General features: G+C 38.5%; 1 protein-coding gene across 8 annotated transcripts in view; it reads left to right on the top strand.

The window, feature by feature from the left end:
- USP24 (ubiquitin specific peptidase 24) overlaps window positions 1–22,709 on the top strand; it is a 65,839-nt gene that overhangs the window by 32,293 nt on the left and 10,837 nt on the right. For all 8 annotated transcript variants that reach the window (XM_041127665.1, XM_041127664.1, XM_030032049.2 and 5 more), the window contains 32 exons: window positions 211–277; window positions 449–559; window positions 965–1,063; window positions 1,145–1,315; window positions 1,930–2,015; window positions 2,164–2,257; window positions 2,518–2,673; window positions 5,010–5,107; window positions 5,875–5,970; window positions 6,126–6,354; window positions 7,306–7,465; window positions 7,757–7,912; window positions 8,484–8,554; window positions 9,322–9,482; window positions 10,324–10,385; window positions 10,726–10,917; window positions 11,219–11,336; window positions 12,656–12,800; window positions 13,252–13,371; window positions 13,628–13,753; window positions 13,971–14,069; window positions 14,281–14,363; window positions 14,592–14,733; window positions 15,160–15,279; window positions 15,680–15,900; window positions 16,340–16,464; window positions 17,103–17,244; window positions 17,599–17,749; window positions 19,041–19,136; window positions 19,791–19,894; window positions 20,321–20,434; window positions 21,204–21,300. In XM_041127665.1, coding sequence (XP_040983599.1) covers window positions 211–277; window positions 449–559; window positions 965–1,063; window positions 1,145–1,315; window positions 1,930–2,015; window positions 2,164–2,257; window positions 2,518–2,673; window positions 5,010–5,107; window positions 5,875–5,970; window positions 6,126–6,354; window positions 7,306–7,465; window positions 7,757–7,912; window positions 8,484–8,554; window positions 9,322–9,482; window positions 10,324–10,385; window positions 10,726–10,917; window positions 11,219–11,336; window positions 12,656–12,800; window positions 13,252–13,371; window positions 13,628–13,753; window positions 13,971–14,069; window positions 14,281–14,363; window positions 14,592–14,733; window positions 15,160–15,279; window positions 15,680–15,900; window positions 16,340–16,464; window positions 17,103–17,244; window positions 17,599–17,749; window positions 19,041–19,136; window positions 19,791–19,894; window positions 20,321–20,434; window positions 21,204–21,300 — 4,012 coding nt within the window. The remainder of the gene's footprint in view (window positions 1–210; window positions 278–448; window positions 560–964; window positions 1,064–1,144; window positions 1,316–1,929; window positions 2,016–2,163; window positions 2,258–2,517; window positions 2,674–5,009; window positions 5,108–5,874; window positions 5,971–6,125; window positions 6,355–7,305; window positions 7,466–7,756; window positions 7,913–8,483; window positions 8,555–9,321; window positions 9,483–10,323; window positions 10,386–10,725; window positions 10,918–11,218; window positions 11,337–12,655; window positions 12,801–13,251; window positions 13,372–13,627; window positions 13,754–13,970; window positions 14,070–14,280; window positions 14,364–14,591; window positions 14,734–15,159; window positions 15,280–15,679; window positions 15,901–16,339; window positions 16,465–17,102; window positions 17,245–17,598; window positions 17,750–19,040; window positions 19,137–19,790; window positions 19,895–20,320; window positions 20,435–21,203; window positions 21,301–22,709) is intronic.

The following is a 22,709-nucleotide window of genomic DNA, read 5'->3' as shown; positions in this document are numbered from 1 at the left end:
GTGTACCTTTAGAAACATGAAGCTTCTTCTGAAGCTGGCTACATCTCAAGCAGTATAATGCAAGCTTCTTGGCCTGTTTTCCTAGTTAATTTCAACTGAGTTAACTCTAAGGAGTTATATTTAAAAACATCTAATTCGTGGTGGTTACCCATTGGCATTGAAAATTAATCTCTGAGACAAGTTACTCTTGTTTTCAACGTTTATCTCTAGGTCAACTAAACTTGTAATAATTGAGAGACTGCTGCTGTTGGCAGAGCGTTATGTGATAACAATAGAGGTAAGATATGTAATTTCTTAGTAAGCAAGGCTAAGAACACAACTTCCAATATTATTAAAATTAGTAAAAGTTATTTAAACCTATGTAACTCTAGTAACTTTGTTACATACCATCATAGAAATGTCTTTGTTTTCAAGGGTGGTATTTACTGTCATCCTTCCCTTCCTGTAGGACCTTTACTCCGTTCCCCGAACTATTCTACCTCATGGTGCCTCTTTCCACGGACATCTTTTAACGCTTAATGTTACATACGAGTCTACCAAAGATACCTTCACCATAGAGGTATGTGTGCATAGGTTATGTGTGTCATGCAGTGTTGATCACGTAGCTACCTTTGGGTTTTTTGACGCCTGGACTGAACAGAGTAAGCTGGTTTTAAGGACTCCGGTCAACTTGAAAACTCTATTTGAAAATGTTAAAAGTGTGTCTAAGGCTACTGTAATGGAAGTATCTGTAGATTAAATGTATTTTGATCATCATTCTGGGGTGGGAAGAAGTTGTTGTTTGCTTACTGTCAGTGATGGAGCATTTCTACTGCTGTCCTACCCTGTCAGTCTCTTTTGTGAACAATACCTTTACCACCCTATGCAGAGGAGCAGGAAGACCTTAATGGAAGATTTTTCTTTTTTTCTCTTGGAATTTACTGCTTGAGCAGACTTACTGAACCATTGTCATTTAACTTTACAGGCTCATAGCAATGAAACTGTAGGGAGCGTCAGGTGGAAGATAGCAAAGATGTTGAATTCACCTGTGGATAATATACAGATATTTGCCAATGACAGCCTGGTATGTTAACTACAAAGAATTCTCATTCTTTCTGAAATTAAGTCTCTTTTCCGGAACTAAATGATAAATATTTTCTTGCAGCTAACCGTAAACAAAGATCAGAAACTACTCCACCAACTGGGCTTCTCTGATGAACAAGTCCTTACAGTAAAAACATCAGGAAGCGGGACTCCATCAGGGAGCTCTGCAGATTCCTCAACCAGTTCCACCAACAGCAGCAGTGTATTTAGTTCATCCTATGCAATGGAACAGGTACAGCGTAATAGCCTGAAAACGTCCCTCAGATTTTTCCTGCATGGGGGGATAGTTGGGGGAGACACAGCTGGGGTGGAAGAGGTACAATAAGATGAGACAGAAGCTGTTCACATCAGCTTGAGTATCCAGTCTTTAGTAGTCTGATTTTGCTTTCAGACTGCAATTGAATCAAAGCATTTAAATACGCGATTGCCTTACGCATGCAGGTTAGACTTTATAATCTGTATTATGTCACCTATTGTAGCCTGCTTGGTGTTTACTGATCTCTACATGGTCTTTTAAACAGACAATACCCATATGATTTAGTTTTGAGATTTCCAGATTTCCACTATTAATAAAGCTGCAATATGAAAATAAACTAAGAAGCATCAGCTAGCATGTTCAGACGACTCCTGGTCTGCTTTGTATGCCATCCCTAACTAACAGTTGACTTCAAAAATTGATTGTTAAAAGGGAGATGGGGTAACGTGAAAATTCAAGTGTTATCTCAGTCTAGAGATTTCTACATGCCGGGTTGGCATTTGGGTCAGTTGCTTCAGTGAAGAGCTTTCTTAAATTACTTGCAACAGAGAGGGGAGAAAAAGACCTTTGTATTTCTGCTTAATTCTCAGGAGAAATCCCTCCCTGGAGTAGTCATGGCTCTCGTGTGTAATGTGTTTGATATGCTTTACCAGCTTGCAAATCTAGAGGAGCCAAGGTAAGCAAACTAAATGGTTATTAAATATTGAAGAAATGCTCACACTGCAAAGTTTGAATAGCTACTTATTTCGCAGTGTGTAGGCATCCACCAGGCCACAGTGTGGCTGAGCCCTATTTTGCGCAAGTAACTTCTGATAACTTTTCAGGATAACGCTGCGAGTGAGGAAACTTCTGCTCTTGATTCCCACTGACCCAGCTATTCAGGAGGCTCTTGATCAGCTTGATTCCCTGGGAAGGAAGGTATGGAGTAAACAATAACTAATCTTGGTGAGCTTAACAAAAAGGATTTTACTACTGGGTTTCTTAAATTCCCTGTCAGATTATAATCTGTGAAGGGCTTGAAACTCTACTGCAAAATAATGCTCATGTTAAGGATTATTGACTTATTTCCAAGCAGCTGGAGGCGGGAGGCTCATTACAGGGATTATAGGAAATGTATTGCCAATTACAACAAAATGCGGTAGCCTCAAAATAATGCTTTTGTGGCTTTTTCCTGCTAGAAAACACTGCTATCAGAATCAAGTTCTCAGTCTTCAAAATCACCATCCTTGTCTTCAAAACACCAACATCAGCCCAGTGCTAGTTCAATACTAGAAAGTCTTTTCAGATCTTTTGCTCCAGGCATGTCCACCTTCAGAGTGCTCTACAATTTAGAGGTAAGAAAACAAATGTATTTCTTTCAACTTGTGTTTCTGAGCACTAAGGTTTAAGTAGTTCTAAGTTTCTTGGGCAGGAGTCCACCATGACAGGGTCACTTTTCAAAATGCAAATGTCATGTCATAGTCTGCTTTTATGTACATGATAAATTCTACACAGAACAAAAGGGGTAAGTAGTTCCCCTTTAGAGACTTCACTGTGAAGCCAGGCCCCTCTTTTTGTGATTTGCAAGGTGGAAGGAGTATTCTGAAGTAAGTGGAGAGGAGCAAAGAAACATCAAAGTCCTTACTGTTTAGGTAAAATTCCTGCTTGAATCTCCAGAAACTCTGAATATGGGATTTTTAGTATATATATAAAAAAAATTTGGCCCTTTAAAAAAATTAATGGGAGCTGTTGTTTAGTTTGATTGGTTTTGCTCCATTCAATTTGAAAGAAAAAGAATGCTAACTTCCCTTCTATATAAGTCTACCATATTCTGTCGAGGCTAAGGAGGAATATTTTTGAGAAGCGTTCAGCTGTGAAGAACTTTCACTATCCAAATGTGCAGGGCTTTTACCCAGAAGCTTCTGGCCTGTTTTAGCTGTGGATGTAAAGTGAGTGGAATACATAGAATTTTTTTACCCGTAAGTATTCTGCTGAGTAAGTTCTTTAGCCAAAACACTGGATTGGACCTGTAAAAAGGTTCTTTCCAACTGCTCAGTGCATGGATTTTAAAGAGTATAGGAGAGTGCAGCTGGTGTCGTTGTTAGGACACTGAAATCTGCACACTCTAGGAAGCTGGGCAGTTTCTAGTTCTACTCGCAGGTCCCACTGTTTATAAGGAGCCATTAGAAATACGGTTTGAACAACTCGAAGTTGGAGGAGCGGTTGCCAGCAGCTTTGAAGACAGTGGGCAAAGTTATTCTCTTTCATTCCTGGTGTGTGCCAAGATTACTGTAGAAATTCTTGTAGTTGCTTTCCTCTGGGTTTCTGCAGTCTAGTGTTAGCTCTTCGTCTTCCTACATTGTCATCGCACTGCAGCGTTAGGATTCCCCCCTTTTCTGTACAGCTGGAATGAAAGGTATTTGATGATATCTTTGAAATATGTTGACAAGTTCTGCAACTGAAAGAAAATGGTTTAGCATATCACAGCAAAGGTATCTTGTTTAACTGGCAGGTTACAGTAGAACGATACAGTTATCTGCTGCTTCCATGCCAGAGAAGATGATAAAAGCAAGTAATAAATTGTGTGCTTTCCTGGCAAGGGATGAGAAGTAGTAAATTGAATTGGATGTGTAGATTATATGAGTGGACTTGTTCCTCAAGTCCAGTCAAGCCAACTGGAAGACGATTTCTGTCAGGAAAAGAATTACATGCTTTTGTATCCCCTCAACTGGTGATCTGTTGAAAATATGGGAACCAGTCTGAACTGCTTTCTGAAAAAATGTGCACAGGAAATTTGCAGAGCTTATGAAAGAGATGAAAATTAAATGTTGCAGATGTTCAGGGTTATATCATGCAGTGTTGTGATAAGATTTCATGCCTGGAACTCTGTAAACCATTCTTATGACCTGTGAACCTGGAAAAGATGCATGTTGTTTCCCACATCCAGCATTGTTGGCTGTACATGCCAAAGACTTTTCAAGAAAGTAAATAACTTCTGGGGGTTTTCTGGGGTTTTGGGAGGGGCTGGGTTTGGCGTTTTTTTGGGGGGGGGGGGGGGTTGGGTGTTGGTTTGTTTTTTCTTTATGTAAAATGAAGTGAAATTGGTTATAAATGTATATGAGATCTGACCCACAGAGACCACAGGCTTCCTTATGGCCGTGTTTCTGAGTGTAATTGCATTCTGTGAAGTTTAGTGCTGACTTAAAACAGGAGGGACGATACAGTGGTGATGTTCATAAGGCCCATAGAATTACCTGGACTATCTTATTAAAAAAAAAAAAAAGCAATAAGGTTATGTTTCAGAAGGCACGAATCAATAAGTAAGCCATCTGAGGGGTGTTTTATGGAATACTGTCAACTGAAAATCTAGAAAGAAGAAGGATTTGGGCTCTTAAGGAGCACCAGCTGAGCCTGAAGACAACATTTCATGTGCTAGAGTATGTACTTTATCCTTTCCCTTAACAAGTAAACTGCAAAGAGAAAAAAAACACCCTTTGATACAGAATAAATACCTGCAATAGTCATAGTTGTTAATGTGATTTCTCTTTACTGGCTACAGCTTCGCATAAGTGTGGTGTTAATTGCTTCATTTTTAGTGGGTTTTTTCCTGTTATACTTTTAACCTTCAGCAGATAAAGAATACTAAGGGGCAGGGGCAGTGTATGCATGTTTGTTTATTCATTTATTTTAGGTACTGAGCTCCAAGCTGATGCCAACTGCAGATGATGAAATGGCAAGAAATTGTGCCAAGTCTTTCTGTGAAAACTTCCTCAGAGCAGGAGGTTTGAGGTTAGATTTCAAAATCTTGACTCAATTTATAACACTTCATTTAGTTAGCAGTTCTGCGTGGTTTCTGATTTCCACACTGTAGCACACTAGTAAACCTGTCAGCTTCTTTTTCAGAGAAAAAAAATCCACCCAAAGCTGTTTTTTAGTTTTCCAGTGTCTGAAAAGCTACTGTAGCTACCATAGTAATGTAACAGAGTACCTGCTGTTAAACCCCAAAATAAAGTTAGACACAGATAAGCTTGCGAAGTGTAACTTTTACTAAGGTAGTGGATATTTGGATAGTTAGCATTTAAGTGTTTCAGTTCAGATTTGCAAGTATGTACATTACAGTATGCCCTGCATAGATACCAGTGGACATTTTAATCAGTCAAAGCATAGATCATGCAGTGGGAACCAAACTAAATTTTACAGTCTTCAAAATTCAGACACTTCAGATAAGAGTTGAGGCACAGTGTGAGTGGTTTGGAAGACCTGGCAATACTGCTTGTGCATGTGTCAGATTTATGAAGTATATATTGCTCTTAGTAATTCTATCCACCTCACCCCCACCCCATAGATCCTGAAGCATTTTCCAGCAGGAACAGAAAACTTCTGTTTGTAGGTGTAGGAGGGGAAAATGGGGATGTTAGTCTCCAAAGACGCCAGTTTGGCAGTTTTAACTGGCATTCAGCTGACTGAACAGGAGGAGGGAAGGATAAATTAATTGCAGTGCTCTCCTAATGTAAAACACTTTCAAACAGAGTCTGTCTTACTGATTTGTTTTTAAGTTTGGTGGTGAATGTGATGCAGAGAGATTCTATCCCATCAGAAGTAGACTATGAAACAAGACAGGGAGTCTATTCCATCTGCCTGCAACTTGCAAGGTATGTAATTGCCTTTCATTAGAGAAAGTGCTGCTTTCTTGGCTTTTAGAGTACGGCTTGTAATATTTAAGATTAATTGGTACTTTGAGTTCTGTTTTATTCATTTGCGGTGAACATTCAAAAATAAGCCTGACGTTTTTGCTCTGTGAATGTAGGTTCTTGCTTGTTGGCCAGACAATGCCTACCTTACTGGATGAGGATTTCATTAAAGATGGGGTAGAAGCATTGTCCTCACGCCCCTTCCGTAATGTCAGCCGACAAGCAAGTAGGCAGATGTCCATTTGTGGAACACCTGAGAAGTCATCCTACCGACAGCTCTCTGTGTCTGATAGATCCTCCATTAGGGTAGAAGAAATCATACCAGCAGCAAGAGTTGCCATACAAGTAAGGAAGTGTTTGATGATTTATGGTGATGTAGTGGTGTCGTCTCCAGCGACAGCTGTATAACTCCTGGATTTTTAATCAAAAGTCTACCTTTTATACAGGTTCTTGCCCAGGCTCCATTTAAAAGCATCTGAAAATCCTGACCATCAGCCCATCTTCCCAATATTGAACTGAATTTTAACAGAGTGTCAGAAATTATTTTTGCAGTACAAAGGGAAGCAGTACCCCAAAAGTGCTTACCAGAAATAGATCTACACAGAAATCTTACTTGTGACTTATTTTCAGTCACTTAACTCTAAGATCTTATTCTTGTTAATTTTCTGTGAGTAGAAAGGAGAAGGTTCCTGCTTGCACTTGTGGCTTATAGTCCATGTTTCTCTGAATTACAAATTTTGGGCAAGTTTTTTGTTTCAAATACCTCATTAAAAATTAAATTTGCGTGATGGTACCCTGGGGAAAAGGAAATTTTTGTTTTCAATACTTTAAGAAAATGCTATTTTCTCCTTTATAGGCACGTCAGTGTAATTAATCTGAGACTGGCTATTCACAAAAACAATCTAATCGGACAAGAACTCAGCCCATTTGAAAGTTGAGTCCAGTTGAAAGAAACTTCATAGTTAATGTAACGAGTATGCTATGTTAGGTTCTTGTGCAGTGCTTCCCAAATGGATCGATATGATTGAAATCAGTATGCCTAACTCCAGATAGGTGAAAAGGGTATCTACCCTAGTGGAGAATTTAAAAAGTAACTACTTCCTATAAAAGGAGTGATACTAATCTCTCCTTGGGAACAAAAAGACTCTTGTGTCCTTGAGCCTGCTTAGAGAAGACAGAGGAAAAGAAATCTAAATGTCAATTTAATATGATCCAGAAAATACATTCCTCTTATCCCTATGATTAACAAAGGCCATTGAATATCACAGAAGTAACTGCTGTTTCTTGTTCCTTCAGACTATGGAGGTGAATGACTTCACTTCCACAGTGGCTTGCTTCATGCGACTCTCTTGGGCTGCTGCTGCAGGACGACTGGACCTCGTGGGAAGTAGTCAGCCAATAAAAGAGAGCAACACTTTATTTCCTGCTGGGATTCGAAACAGACTTAGCAGCTCAGGTAGGTTAACTGTGCCTCAAAACCAGTCTAAAGAAAGCATTTGGTTTATTCTTAATTGAACACTTTTGAAGCTTGAAGCTGAATTCACTGGAGTTTGACTCAATGATCCTCTTGGGTCCCTTCCAACTCAGGATATTATGTGATTGAATTACACAAATCTGAGCAAAATGCTCCACCTTTGGAGACGTGGCATTTGGAGGAGTTTTTTTAAATTGCAGAGAACTGACCAGAAGCTGAAAACATCTGAAAAAAGGTAATGGATTACAGCACTTTTTCATTTTCTTAATGCAGGAAGTAATTGCAGTTCAGGAAGCGAAGGAGAGCCAACTGCACTGCATGCTGGTATCTGTGTGAGACAGCAGTCTGTATCCACCAAAGATGCTCTGATTGCTGGAGAAGCCTTGTCTCTCCTAGTAACCTGCCTTCAGCTACGCAGTCAGCAACTAGGTATGAAATAGTATTGGATTACTCACTATTTGGAATATAAGTAAGGTGGGGGAAGGCTTCTGGAGACAGAGAGTACAAAAAAAAATCATGAGAAACTTCTAGCTTTCTAAGCTGAAACAGCTCAAGTTAAAAACACAAAATTTCATTAAAAAATACAGAGATTTTTTTTTCCAGGACTGAAGAACAGGTGGCATGAAACAAGGCATGTAGTGCTATGCCTTAGTGAAATGTTTTGGGAAGGCTGACTTACTGCCAGTATATAAATATTTGCACTGGCTTTGAAGTGTGTAATTCTAAGTGCTGCTGTTTGCATAGCTAGTGTTTACTACTTGAACCTTTGTGTACAGGAAATGTAAACATTGGTGGTGGTGGAAGGCGAAGGAAAACACTGTTATATTGTGTTGCCAGTCTCTGGTGAGGGAAGGAGATGGGGAAATATGCAAATAGCCATTACTGATTTTCAGTGTTGTCAGAGGGATGTCCTCTAGGTCCTATGGTATTTTAATGCAGGACTGTAACTGACTTTAAATTATTATTTTAAAAAAGATAGCCGGGTACTCTTCTGTTCTAGGATCTTTTTACAATTTGCCTTGTGTTGCCGATTTCATCATTGACATACTGCTTGGATCACCAAGTGCTGAGGTGAGAGTCTTTCTCTGAAAACTTGTTAAATATTATATTTCTGAAATGTGTACACTTTGATCATTTAATATGGTCTGAAGATAAAATTGTTCATTACAAATATTCCCACAGTTTTTTTGTATTTGGATGAATAATCTTTGTATAATTGTTAGTAATTCCAGTATCTAGTGATGTGTTGATAGAACATGCTGAAGTATTACATTCTTTAGGCTTGTTTAATCCATGAGGCGCACAGGACTGTGCTGTGGCTAGTCTAAAGAAAATACTCTCATTTTGGTGAGACAAATTCTGTAAAACTAGTACTTTAGGGAAAGTTCTAAGTACCTTTCATCTCAAAAGATTTGGGTAAGATTTAATGGACTCTTCTGAACTTTTGAAGAATTCTTCCAAATGTCAGAACCCTCCTAAAATTAATTCTTTCTTGTTTAAGATTATTCTGGATATTCTGAAACCTAGGGATTTTCAAGTCACACTTACTTCATTTCATTGCATCTCATATATTTTGCATGAAGTCATTGCATCTTTTCCCCCTTATCTGAATTTATAATCTGTGTTTAATAAAGCATCAGAGCTTTTAGCTCAGGGATGAAAGTGGATTGCTAAATCCCTATAAATAGAGAAATCCTGGCTGGCAGGTGCAGAGCTCATAGTCTGGTTTACACAAGCTTTTCAATGTCTGTTTTTTGTGTTAGATTTCTAACAAAACAGAAGTGTATTGTTTGCAACCTTTGAGCAACTGCTAGTGTTTGACAGTGACACTGTTTCAGATTCGTCGTGTTGCATGTGACCAGTTGTACACCCTTAGTCAGACAGACACGTCAGCTCACCCAGATGTTCAAAAGCCAAACCAGTTTCTCCTGAGTGTTGTTCTTGGTGCCCAGCTGCCTCTTTGGTCACCAACCAGCATCATGAGAGGAATCAACCAGAGGTAAGTCAGATGTGTGTTTATTGAGGAAGCCAATCTATCACATTTTTTTGCAAGTCTGTCAAAAGTAGACATCCCTGTCACGCCCCACATAGTTTTGGGAGTATGTAAATTGAAGGGAAATAAAACTGAATTCTCAAGGTACAACTCTTCCTCTGTGAACTCTTATAGTTCAGCTTATTTGACTTCCCATTTGGGAGGTGGTAATTGCTAAATAGGCCTGCTCTTTATAGGATGTGGTCATGGCAGTCAGAACCTGGCTGGAATCCTGCATGAGACAGAGGTGATGGCATGTGCGACAGTAACATTGAATTTATTTGATAGTGATAGTATTGCACAGATCCAGATCAGATACCCATCCTAAAGGCTCCAACCTTTTCAGTGGTGTCTGAACCCATGACTTCACCTCATTTCTTGTTGCTTATGTTGCCCATTACACCTGTAAAGACTGTAGGTGTCAGTCCTGTTAACTTGTCCCTGACTGGCCAAAGCTTGTTGAATTTAACAGTAACTTTAAACAGCAATTTCTAGAGGAATCTGAATAGAGGAGTAATGGAGAAGTTAAAACACGTTGTTGTGTTATTGTCATCTGATAATTAAAATTATTATGAGGTGAAGGAATAAAGCAGGATTAAATGTTATTCATAACATTCAGAAGTAGCTGTTGGGAAGGAATTTGTTTTAAAGCCGCAGCGTGTGCATGCAGAAGCATATCTAGATAGCTATGCTATTTTGGATTAGATGAACAGAGCACACAGGCCTTAAAGGCAACTGCTTAGAAAAAAGTTTCTGATTTTAAATTAAATTTTAAATTAAACCTTTCTTCCATTTGTACCTGTTTCAGACTTTTGTCCCAGTGTACAGAATATTTTGACCTGAGATGTCAGTTACTGGATGACCTCACATGTAAGTATGTACAGGCACACATGTCATTCTGATTGCAGCTTCCAAGCATGTCTTCCTTCTGTAGAATTGCCTTCACGGAGGGGTTACTACACCATGAACTCGATGTGACCTGCCAGTGTGCTGGCTGTCCTGTGTTAATGCCTGGCATGGACTGTTCTTGGCGTTCAGTAACAGCAAGGCAGCTCACTCCTTTTGGAAAGTGAACTGAGTTCCTTTGTGGAAGGTATACTTTGTACACATTGTGGGAGAAACGAGACCATTACCAGACTGAAATTCTTTGTATTTATATTCTATGTTTGTAGAGCTGTTAATTTTTCTGGGTTTTCTTTTTCTCTTGCAGCATCAGAAATGGAACAGCTAAAGATAAGCCCAGCTGCCATGTTAGAAGATGAGATCACCTGGCTAGACAATTTTGAACCCAACCGCACAGCTGAGTGTGAGACTAGTGAAGCTGATAACATCCTGTTAGCAGGACACTTGAGGCTCATCAAGACTCTCCTTTCACTATGTGGGGCAGAGAAGGAAATGGTTGGTAAGTATTCCTTTTTACTCTAAAGTGACTTGACTAGTGTGAATTCTACATAGCACTAACAGATGACTTGGATCTGTAGACAATATGTGTGAAGACATTATAATACATTGGTAGAAGTGATACAGAGCTATTAAGTAATTTTGGCAGTACCTTTGTTGTACCTTTGACATTTGATAAAATATTTGGGTATGGTTTTTGTTGATATGGTGCTATCAAGTAATTTTGCTGCTATGGAACACCTTTTGACATTTGCAGTGATGATGTAAGTATTTAACAGTAAATGTGGATTACTGTGTTACAGGTTCATCTTTGATAAAGCCATTGTTGGATGATTTCCTCTTCCGAGCATCCAGGATTATTCTGAATAGCCATTCTCCAGCAGGCAGTGCTGCAATCAGTCAGCAAGACTTTCATCCAAAGTAAAACTCATTTTCTTTTTGTTTATGTTGGGTTTTGTCCTAGATCTCATGAATGCAAATGTCACACTGGGGCTACAGATACTAGGATTTAATAGCAAGTTCTCCAGTTCTCTACATTTCCTACATAAGTGTCCAGATAGCATTTTTGTAAGGTTTTGTGTGACCCAAGATCTTTGCTTTTCTGTACTTCCAAAGTCTGTGCTTTATTTGTTAGGTGAATGAAGAACTGCAAGCACAACTGATTTCATGAGTCCAAAGATTACTCGTGTAGCTCATCATCGCCTGGGAAGTTGGCTAAATTGGAGCATGAACAGGAATTTAACTTTCCAAGCCCCTTGTAAATGAGAGTCTCAAAAGTTCCACTATTTTCTTTTCAAAACAAATACGTTTTGTAAAAAGCTAATGCTGAGCAAGTCTCCTTGCACCTAAGATAGGTGATAATAGCCCAGAATATATCAAATGGGGGAAAAAGAGGGCTTTCTCTTCCTGTCATGCCTGCCTTCTATTACTGCCATACAGTAACTGAAGGGGTGGGCAAATGAGCGCATGTGGAGTTTTGTGCTGCTGCAGGTGGATTGCTGACTAATTGGTGTTAGAGTGGGATTGGGCACATCAACACTGCCTTTCCACAAACCCTAAAGAAGGTTCTAGTGGAGCATTTAGCAACCCCTGAACTGAACGGGACTTGCTACACCTTAGTGTTTTGCTCCAGCTTTGCTCCATTGCTGTTCATCTGAAGCGTGCTCTTTTGTTTGTTTAAACTAAGTAAAGCCTTTTCTTTGGCCTTTAGAAGAAAGGGCTAGTATGTTTGATGACCCACTGAAAAGAGCTAAGTAGAAGTGTTTTGTACTGGTATAGTGCAGCTTAGGTCTAAGGTCATCTCTTGTAGCAAGTAAGTTATTTGGTCTAGCTCTTTCAAAGCTTGACTCCCTGTAAATAAGTCATTATGTCTCCATCAGTGTTACAGTGATGGAGAGCCTCTGTCTGTCTGTCCTCAGACGCACAACCAATTCTGTGTCTTCTTTTTAGGGTACCTACTTTTCATTGCTACTGAAAGGTAACAACAGGTGACTCCTTGTCAGTAAGGGAGGCTTCTTTAAAGGAGTGTTCCTGGTGCTGCTCTTATGATTCAATTCTTCCCCATTTCCCTTCCCCAAGAAAGAAAAAAATAGCACTGTGCGGTCTCTCAGGAGAGTTTTATCATTTAAAGTATTCCTTTTGAATATTAATTGTCACTTGTTCTGAGTAATGTGGCTTTCTGGAGTTAGAAATAATTAAGTCATCTACAAAATAGATTTCAAATGTGGTTTTCTTTTTAGGTGCAGTACAGCAGATAGCCGATTAGCTGCTTATGAAGTGTTAGTAATGCTGGCTGACAGCTCACCTTCCAATCTCCAGCTTATTACAAAAGAGCTGCTTTCTATGCATCACCAGTGTGACCCTGCGCTTACCAAGGAGTTCGATGTAAGCAAGAAGCCTTTTTTGATTTGTATTAGTGTGGTTTGGAGTACTGTGTATGATCTACTTAACTGCTCCATTCATGAAATTTCCATGGTCTTCAATTTAAAGTGACAAAAAACAGATAAGACTAAATGCAGACCCATTTGATTTTCCTCAGAAGCAATACTCCAGTGATTCTTTGTCAGTTATTATCTGGATAAGAAAGAAGTATTTCCTAAATATCACCAATTTTATTTAGATACATTTTAGGCCATTTTTAACAGTTTTGTGCAAAGTGTTAAGTATCTAAATGACCGAATGTAGCACTCTTGCCATCTTTCAGAATTTATATTCCTGGTTTTCTATTAAATTGCTCTTAACAGCTCACATAAAGGTGATTATAAAAGCTATAGTATGCTGTTGGAGTCTCATGCTTTTTATAACTTACTGGGTCAAAAAATGTCTGTCATTCTAGTATCTTCCACCAGTGGATAGTCGCTCCATTTCAGGATTTGTGGGACTGAAGAATGGTGGTGCTACTTGTTACATGAATGCCGTCTTCCAGCAGCTATATATGCAGCCTGGTCTCCCAGAGGTAATTGGTTCAACATCCAGTAAAGTCCTCTTTTTGGAATTACTGTCACCTGAGCTGCAAGTTCATCTTAGCACCATTTGTAAATGAATTGTTTAAAAAATAAATAACTAATAAAAGTGTGTACATATGTGTGTGTGCATAAATATATATGCACAATAAATATATGAATTATAAGTTGTCGTGCTGTGTGTCATGACAACTTACAGTAATCATTTTGCCAAGAACCAATTTAATAAGGTTATTTGTTTCCTTCCAGGCCTTGCTTTCCATTGATGATGATACAGACAATCCAGATGACAATGTGTTCTATCAAGTTCAATCTCTTTTTGGTCATTTGATGGAAAGCAAGCTACAGTATTATGTACCTGAGAACTTTTGGAAGGTATTAAGTCTTTTTGTTTAGAATATATAGCTTTCCTACTTAACAAGTGATCATTTATTCAGCCTCTTCTCATTGCAGAATTTCTGGAGATAAAGTAAGTTCTACTTCAAAAAGTCAAAATATGTAAAAATAACAGATTTCTTCAAAAAAAATCACTTTCTTTAGTGATATGTGTATGGAACAACCACCTTTTTATATATATTTATACTTTATATAGATTTTCAAGATGTGGAATAAGGAACTTTATGTTAGAGAGCAACAGGATGCTTATGAGTTCTTCACCAGTCTTATAGATCAAATGGATGAATACCTCAAGGTAAAAACCTCGGGGATTTCTTTGCTTGTTTATATGCACCTCCTTGTTACCTTTTCTGTCTTTCTCCTTTGTTCTTCAGAAAAGAAGGCAGAGAGCCATTCCGCTTATTTTATAATCTACGTAGTATTCAGAAGTTTAAAATTCCTATTGCTTTATTGGTCTTTCACTCCGCAACATATCTAACTGTTGTCTAACTTTACATCTCCAACAGAAAATAGGAAGAGACCAAATATTTAAGAATACTTTTCAAGGAATCTTCTCTGATCAGAAGATCTGCAAGGACTGTCCTCACAGGTAACATTCGATTTAGTGCATTAGTTACCAAGTTACGTGTTCCCGTAACTATTAAAATATGTAGGTCAAAATAGCACAAGAAGGTAGACATATATGCCTTTGTGAGCATCACAGCTGTTGATAGCTATGGGGCAAAGGCAATATTCTTTCCTAAGCATGTGTCTTGTTAATGGAAGTTGATAGGTTCTACTCTGTCAATGCCTTGACTATTATTCTTCTTGAATTTAGGTATGAGCGCGAGGAAGCCTTCATGGCTCTCAACCTAGGTGTGACTTCATGTCAAAGTCTGGAAATATCATTGGATCAGTTTGTTAGAGGAGAAGTTCTGGAAGGAAGCAATGCATACTACTGTGAAAAGTGCAAAGAAAAGGTATTGGTTCTTAATGTATGTGAAAGAAGATTCAGCTGTAGCTTGGTATTTTCTTAAGCATTACATGGTCATAGAAGCCATGCTTAGATACTGCTTACTCACTACGTTGAAGACGTAATCAAAAGGTTAAATCCACAAACCCATGCAGATAGCATTCTTCGTTCCCTGTAACTTGTATTGTAGACTGAACATTTAGAGAGATGGCAGGATGGTAAAATGTTCTGTAACATACCAGCCCACTGCACAAACTGTAATACCTGTAATAGTACCCTATCTGTACGTACTATAGTCATCTTATGGTCATCCTGCCTCCTGTGGCTGTATTGTACATCAGTTCAAGACAGACGGAATTGTGCATCTATATAAGAATACTACAGAATGCTTGAGGTATATAGATAGAGGTGATATTCTTTTTTTCTTTTTAAGAGAACTACAGTGAAGCGCACATGCATTAAGGTCTTACCTAGCCTGTTGGTGATTCACCTAATGAGATTTGGCTTTGACTGGGAGAGTGGACGTTCTATTAAATATGACGAACAAATAAGGGTAAGAAAACTTTTCGGGGTGGGGGGGGTGTGTGTGTGTGTGTGTGTGTCCCTGCTGCCTCATGGAGTGGACTTCCATTCTTCCTGCTTTTCCCCACATTTTGATACAGGGATTTTGAGCACATGGTACACTTAGAACATGATCATGCTACAGAAAATAAGTATTTTTCCTTAGACCTTTCCTTGTCTGCAACATTCTTGGGGTCCTTTCAGAGAGCAAGAGCAAAAACCTCCATAAAGACACTTTATTTAACTTCTGTGTCAGAAGGATAAAAAGTTGAAGTACCATGTTTTCCTTTGGTGTTCCCAATGTGGGAAGTATTAATACAATTCTCATAAAATTACACTAAGCATGTGCACAATATAATCTCTCAGTTAATCTGAAATATCTCTTCAAACAGTTTCCCTGGATGCTGAACATGGAACCTTACACTGTGTCAGGGATGGCTCGCCAGGACTCATCTTCAGAAGTGGGGGACAACGGTAGAAACACAGATCAGGGAGGCGGAGGCTCCCCAAGGAAGAAAGTTGCCCCTACAGAAAACTATGAGCTTGTTGGTGTGATTGTTCACAGTGGCCAGGCACACGCAGGGCACTACTACTCCTTTATAAAGGACAGGAGGTAATGGCCAAGATGATTTGCGTGGAGGGTTTGAGAGCGGTCTAAAGACTACTTGTTTTGGGAAGGTATAGTGAGCCATTCAGAGCTCTATTGGAAGCACTCTTCCCTTTCTTAACACCCAACGTTGTGAGTGTTAAGACAATAACACAGTAATATGGGACACCATATTATAAAGGTCTCGGCAATTCTTACGTACCTTGTATTGCAGTTTGAGGGCTTCCTATGACACTTAGTTGCAAGTGGTGTGCTTCTCATTTTTAATCAAGCTTATTTTTTTTAAAAGTAACTTTGACATTGATTGAACTAAGCTTTCTATTTACTGCCAAATCAAATGTGAGTTCAGGGTTGTCATTTCTAGAGTATTCGGGGTGGTCTGGTTTTTTACTAGACAATCAAATAACTTTGTTTCTGTTGTGTTTCTATTCTGTTTTGATCACAGGGGATGTGGAAAAGGAAAGTGGTATAAATTTAATGACACCGTTGTTGAAGAATTTGATTTAACTGACGAAACCTTGGAATATGAATGTTTTGGTGGAGAGTATAGACCTAAAGTCTATGATCAATGTAAGCAGAAGTACAGAGTGATTTACAGTAGCTTTATATTTCATACTGTTTCTCAGTAGAGGTAGAGCTCAGTCCACTATACTTGTGTTACTTGGTCTAATAATCCTTCTGAAGCAGTTTTTTTCCCCTAAAGTCTTCTGTTTACTGAAGGACATAACAGCTTGTGTACAGCCTAATATTAAATGAACCATATTCACTGTTGTTCAGCACTTTGTAGACTTGGTAGCAGAGGAGATTCAAAAGTAAAATGGCTCCTTGTTAAAATAGTTTAAAAAAAAAAAAAAAACACAAAACAGGCCTTATTTTAGGCTAGTGAAACTGTCTGTGCATAGAACATGGTGTGGCATCATAGTTAAACTTTTCAATGCTTAAGGAATTAATTCCAAATGCATATCCACCAATATTCACCTATTTCATAATTCTGACAATTATCTTTTTAAAATACATATGCTTTTTGCAAAAATATTTTAGAATTCAGGTTTTCGTTATTCACTAACAGAGACTGATGTTTTGATCTGACAAATTACTTCATACTGCCACAGCATGTATCACTTGCACACCCAGTTTCACTTCCCTACAGGAATGAAAAAGGTACTAAACTTTCAAAGGCCTTCATTGAATGCCTTTTCTCCCATCAGCTAACCCCTACCCTGATGTGCGTCGGCGCTACTGGAATGCCTATATGCTGTTTTATCAGAGAGTGTCTGATCAGAACTCTCCGGTCTTACCAAAGAAAAGTCGAGTGAGTGTTGTGCGTCAAGAAGCTGAGGACCTCTCGTTGTAAGTTCCTCTTGTGTCTGTAAAGGTTTCTCTTATGTTGATATCTAGACTTTATCTCCAGAACTAAGAAATTAATAATTCCTGTTCAACAAAGGAGTATACTGACCCTTCTGTTGTGTTGTTTTGTTTTGTAAGCTGCTTAATGAATAGTCTTTTATTGCTTTTATAATTTGGTCTTTCATGCTGCTGTCACTATCACAGTAAGAAGTTCAAGCTGATTGACAGCCTCAAGAAGTATTTAGACTGTCATCTATATTTGCCTTAAGATTATACTGACTGTACTGGTATTTTAAACTTGAACTGTAGATTTGTCATAGGATTTCATTATTCACCTTGAGCTTGTATATATTTCAGATCTGCTCCATCTTCACCAGAAATTTCACCCCAGTCATCACCTCGACCCCATAGGCCCAACAGTGACCGCCTCTCCATCTTGACTAAGCTGGTTCGAAAAGGAGAAAAAAAGGGACTTTTTGTAGAGAAAATGCCGGTGCGGATATATCAGGTAGAGCACTCTGAAAGTGGCAACTAAATCCTACTCATATGAAATTTAAGCACGTAGTAAGAGGAACACAGTAACTTTGAAGGTGGCCTTGAAGTAATTCCCTTCTTGAAAGCAAAGCTAGAAAATAATTCTGGATTCTGACATAAAGTTATTAAGAAGCTGTTCAGTGGTACATTATTTTAAGTTTTGCTGTCCCTTCTCACAAAATTGACCCATCATTCTGGCAGCAGAATGATACGGCAGCAGTCAGCGTGCAAGCAGGGAGAGGCAAGAGCAGAGAAGATGCTTCATTTGAAGTACACTTGAGGAGTAATGGAGACGATGGCAAATTACAGTCATCCTCGAGTTTTCAAGTTCACAAGAATGTAGAAAGGGGAGGACATGTAAGAGAAACCAAAACCAGCTTCCATTCTGTTCATGTCTGTTAGCTTATGTAATACTGAATATGATCTCAAAGGGGAAAACATGGATGTTGAAAGCAGCTTTGCAAGTCAGGACTGAAAATGGAGGTGTGATGGCATAGGCAGCACAGTGAGAGGATAGTAGAACCAGTAAGAGGAAGGTCTCAGTCTGCACGCCTGCAGCTCTGGTCCATGCAGGAGAGGGTACAATCTTGCATATATTTGACTTTCTGAACACACACCATCCTGCTGATCTGCACCTGTGCAAGAGAGCCTACGTTACATACACAGAATAAACTATGCAGGCTATGTATGGCCCTCCACATGGGTTGTATCAGGGCATTAATAGTCACTTTAGGCATTCTTGTATCCACGGTCACGTTATTACAATAAGCAGAACTTGGCTCAAATTTATTGGAAGTCTTTCAGCAAAATCTCATTTAAAAAAAGAGGGGCTTGACATTTAACTACGTTACTGTGGCTGCAGCTTGTAATTATACCATGGCTCCTTCCTCTGTGCATGTAAATTTGCTAAGCAAGCCTTTCGGGTTCGAAGGATGTTCTCTTGGCTTTTTTTATTAAAAGCAAGCAAAAAACAGAACTTGTCAGCAACTTTTTCCTTTTTCTTTTCCCTTAATGGCCAAATGATTAAGTTCCTCATCTGTTGTCTTGTGTTTTGTAATATCCTTCAAAGAAAATCACTGGTTTTATACACATCTTCTAAGTCTCCTATATATATTTTCCTCTCCACTGAAGTAGTGATTCAGAGTATGAACAGAATAGGTCTGAAACTGGTTTTTAACCACCATGCATATTTACATAAAAGGTGCAGTTTCAGATAGAGAAATGTACTTTGACAATGTTTTAATTTTCTTTGCCACCTTTTACAGATGGTGAGAGATGAAAACTTGAAATTTATGAAGAACAGAGATGTATACAGTAGTGACTACTTCAGTTTTGTTCTGTCATTAGCTTCACTGAATGCTGTAAGTACTTAGATTTTAATCTTAGAGTATTCAGAATATGTTGTGTAGAAATGGCCACAGAAGCTATTTGGGTCAGAAGCAGGAAAACTGGAAGAGAAGGGTTCATGTGATTTTGCTTTTCCAGCTGAGCAGTTCATTGTTTCCAATAATTTTTCACACTGATAACATCTGTCTCAAAGGAGACTCCAGCCTCCTGTTCTAGTAGTGGGAGAAACATCATTATGCCATAGTAAAATTTATGAAATAACACACACCTTTTTTTAATTATACAAACTGAGCTCTAGAGGGACAGAAATTTCTCTCTATATGGAAGATCCAAAAGTTGGTGTTAGTCACCTCGAAGTTGATAGACTCATTGGAAATACAGTTCACTAATTAATTTTTTCTAAAGGGAGTAATAAACAAACCAGCATTTATTAAATTTATCAAATCCACAGATCTAGTGGGCCTTAGAGCAAGTTTGGTCCTGTTTTAGCGTATTTGTTAACTAGCATAGTCAGCGCTGGAGACTGTTTTTTGCACAGAAAAATGCTTTGGTTTATTTTTTTCCAAATGAAGTAAATTCCTTGAATAGAACATCTTGATGTGTTTAAGAGACAGCATATATGCTGCACGCATACTTCTGCTCTGAAGTAAATTTGATGTTTCTTTCAGACCAAGGTGAAGCATCCTTATTATCCATGCATGGCAAAGGTGAGCTTACAGCTGGCAGTCCAATTCCTCTTCCAAACCTATCTCCGAACCAAGAAGAAACTCAGGTAAGGCCTTGTTCTGGGTACTTTAACAACATATTCTGAGGTTTTTGTGCTTGTCATACCTACAGCTCCTTGAAATACTGCGGGTATCATAGACGTTCACAGGAGTAGCAATACATTTCTGCTCTGCATTGGAATCCCATCTTAAAGAAATGTGAGAGAGGAAGGAGGGTCATGTGTAACCTGACAGTTTGCTGCCTCTCCCAGCTGTCTGTTGTTTCGGTGGTAGTGGATTGGGCATGGAAAGGCTTTCATGGATTTAAAGGCAGCAAGCTGTTCCCAAATACTTCTCAAGTGTTTTTGTCTTAAGCCATCTAAAGGTTCAATTAAAGTAAAAATTCTTTCTATTTGGCAAACAAGAAACATGGCTTAGGTTTTGGAGGTGTTTTTTCTCTTTCATTACTGACAGTTGTCCCTGTTTTGTTAAAGGGCTGATACAGAAGAATGGATTGCCACCATAGATGCACTGCTCTCCAAAAGCATTGATGCTTGTCAGTGGCTGGTTGAATATTTTGTCGGGCCAGAGGGCCGGGAGCTTGTAAAGTAAGTACTGGGAATTCTGTCCTAGGTGTTTTGTGTCTCATGTATGGATAAAGCTTCCTAATAACATGATCTGGCCTGTACTGATGTATTCCCAAAGAGCTGACTGTACACATTCTTTAAATAGACACTCTAGATAATCACTTAGGTTTTTATTTCTAGTATTTTCTCTGATTGTGCAGCTTTCTGAGTAATTCTGAAAATCTAATAAAATAGTGCAGCATACATGGAGGAGGATGCAGTTGTTTAATTCAGTGGAGTGCCTTGCAATGTGTTTAACTTCATGTCTAGTCACTTCTGCAAGTGGTGGGAAAGGAGAACGTGGTGGAAGTGTTTGGGTAAGGTAAGTTAAATACTTAGCTGACAAAGATCACAGATAAACTGGAAAGAATTTTTCCCACCAAGCTCAAGATCAGCTAATAGGTGTTTTGAAAACACCTAAGACAAATTATTGGAGATCTGACACAGTTAGACAGGTGTGTCAATGTAAAGAAAATTTTATCTTTGAAGTTGCATTGAAAGACAGGATCCTATGTTAGCTTTTAGTTTTAGCTTTTTTGTTACTTGAATTAATAATATAAAACATTATAGGCCTTACTAGTGACAAGCAGGAGCGCAGGAAAATAAGTTAAAAGCTTATCCACAGAAATACAAGACAGGAAGTGTCTGGACAGTTACCCTTTTTAAAATAATAAACACCACGCTTAATCATAGTAACCGTGTGTACACGTTGATTCCAGTTCTCTTTGCAGCTTCACCTTTTATCTTCCAGGACTTTCCTCCTGGAATGCAGTGTAAGAGAGGTGCGAGTTGCTGTAGCCACTGTTCTTGAAAAAACCCTCGACAGTGCCTTGCTTTATCAGGAGAAGGTTAGTGTCACCTCATCACCAATGATCCTGTTGGTTGTCTCTACCTAATGGTTCTTGCTGTGTTTGCAGACAATGCTGTGTGATTTGTAAATGACAAGGTGAAGGGCTTTTGTCTTGATCATGCTTGTAGCTCTTCATTTCTTGAATAGGTTAATGCTTGTCTGTTCCTAACCTTGGAGGTAACACGCTGCTGTAATTCTCAGAATTTAAGTTCAAAGTATTACTTACAAACAATTCTGTACGATTTCAGCTTGTCTTATAGACTGGTATCACATATTCTTTTAATAGTTTGGAAAGAGTGTTTTCTTAAGGTTTATTATCTCTTTCTGATTCCAGAAATCAGCTTAATTTTTAACTGATTCTCCTTCCTCACTCAATCAGAAGCCTGTAGCAGTAGTAACTGAGTTACCTTGTTCCAGAGAGAGACCCTAAGTATGGTTACTGTTAAAGGTTTAATTTTCTATTGGAAAATCTTGGCAAGTAAGTTTGGGAAGTGCAGCTTTGTTACATTTTGCTGATCTTAATATTCAAGGAAAACCCAGCAGGAAATTTGTGAAAAGGAGTCATTTGTAGAATGTTTGAGATTTACTTATTTCCCTTGGGATACCTGAACCAAATCATTTGTATTAAGAGAACTCAAATGGAAGTGTTACCTGTGATCTGGCATGTTCCTGTAGGTTGTCAGTGGGGGCTTGGACACTTCTAAATGTCCAAGTCTTGTTTAGTCTGAAGTAATTTTTTTTTTACATGAAATTTTAATATTTGATGCGATAGAATGTTTTTTCTATCCAGTTTCTGGGATCTATCTATTGTTTTTCATCCAGTGTCATGGTTAGAAGGCACTACTGTTGTATAGGCTTCTGTTAAGAAAGTTTGTCATATTTATAGCTTTAAGGAAAGATTGCTATGAGGTCCTACAAGCTGAATACAGTAGTAGAGAGATGAACATTTACAATGTAGTTTGATAATTTTTGGTTACTTCCTCTTGGCTGTTAGTTGCTATCTGTTAACTGAGATGTAATACATTATATACCAGTGTGTATACCCTTAGTGTGCTTTCATGCAAACTAAACACTAACATTGCTTTTTGTATAGCCGAGTGTGATAGTATGCTAACATGAGACCTTGAGTGACAGTTTACTTCTAATCTCGTTTGTTTTGCACTACTATAATGACTGGAACATTTGAACATCAGTCTGAGGAGTAATTTGAATTGCTTTAAAAATATTGCAAACTTAATGTAACTGCTGAGTTCCACCTCTTGGATTAAGTTACCTACATGCCAATGCTTTCATTACTTTCCTGTTTAATATATGCAGCATTCATTCAGAAGAGTTAAAAATGGAAAGGCTGCAATGCTATTGTTGGCTATTGATATTCATCCCATCTGGCCACACATATGATTTTGT

The sequence above is a fragment of the Aquila chrysaetos genome, chromosome 12, assembly GCF_900496995.4.
Source record: "Aquila chrysaetos chrysaetos chromosome 12, bAquChr1.4, whole genome shotgun sequence".
Taxonomy (NCBI): Eukaryota; Metazoa; Chordata; class Aves; order Accipitriformes; family Accipitridae; genus Aquila; species Aquila chrysaetos.
This window is presented reverse-complemented; position numbering and strand designations above follow the sequence as displayed.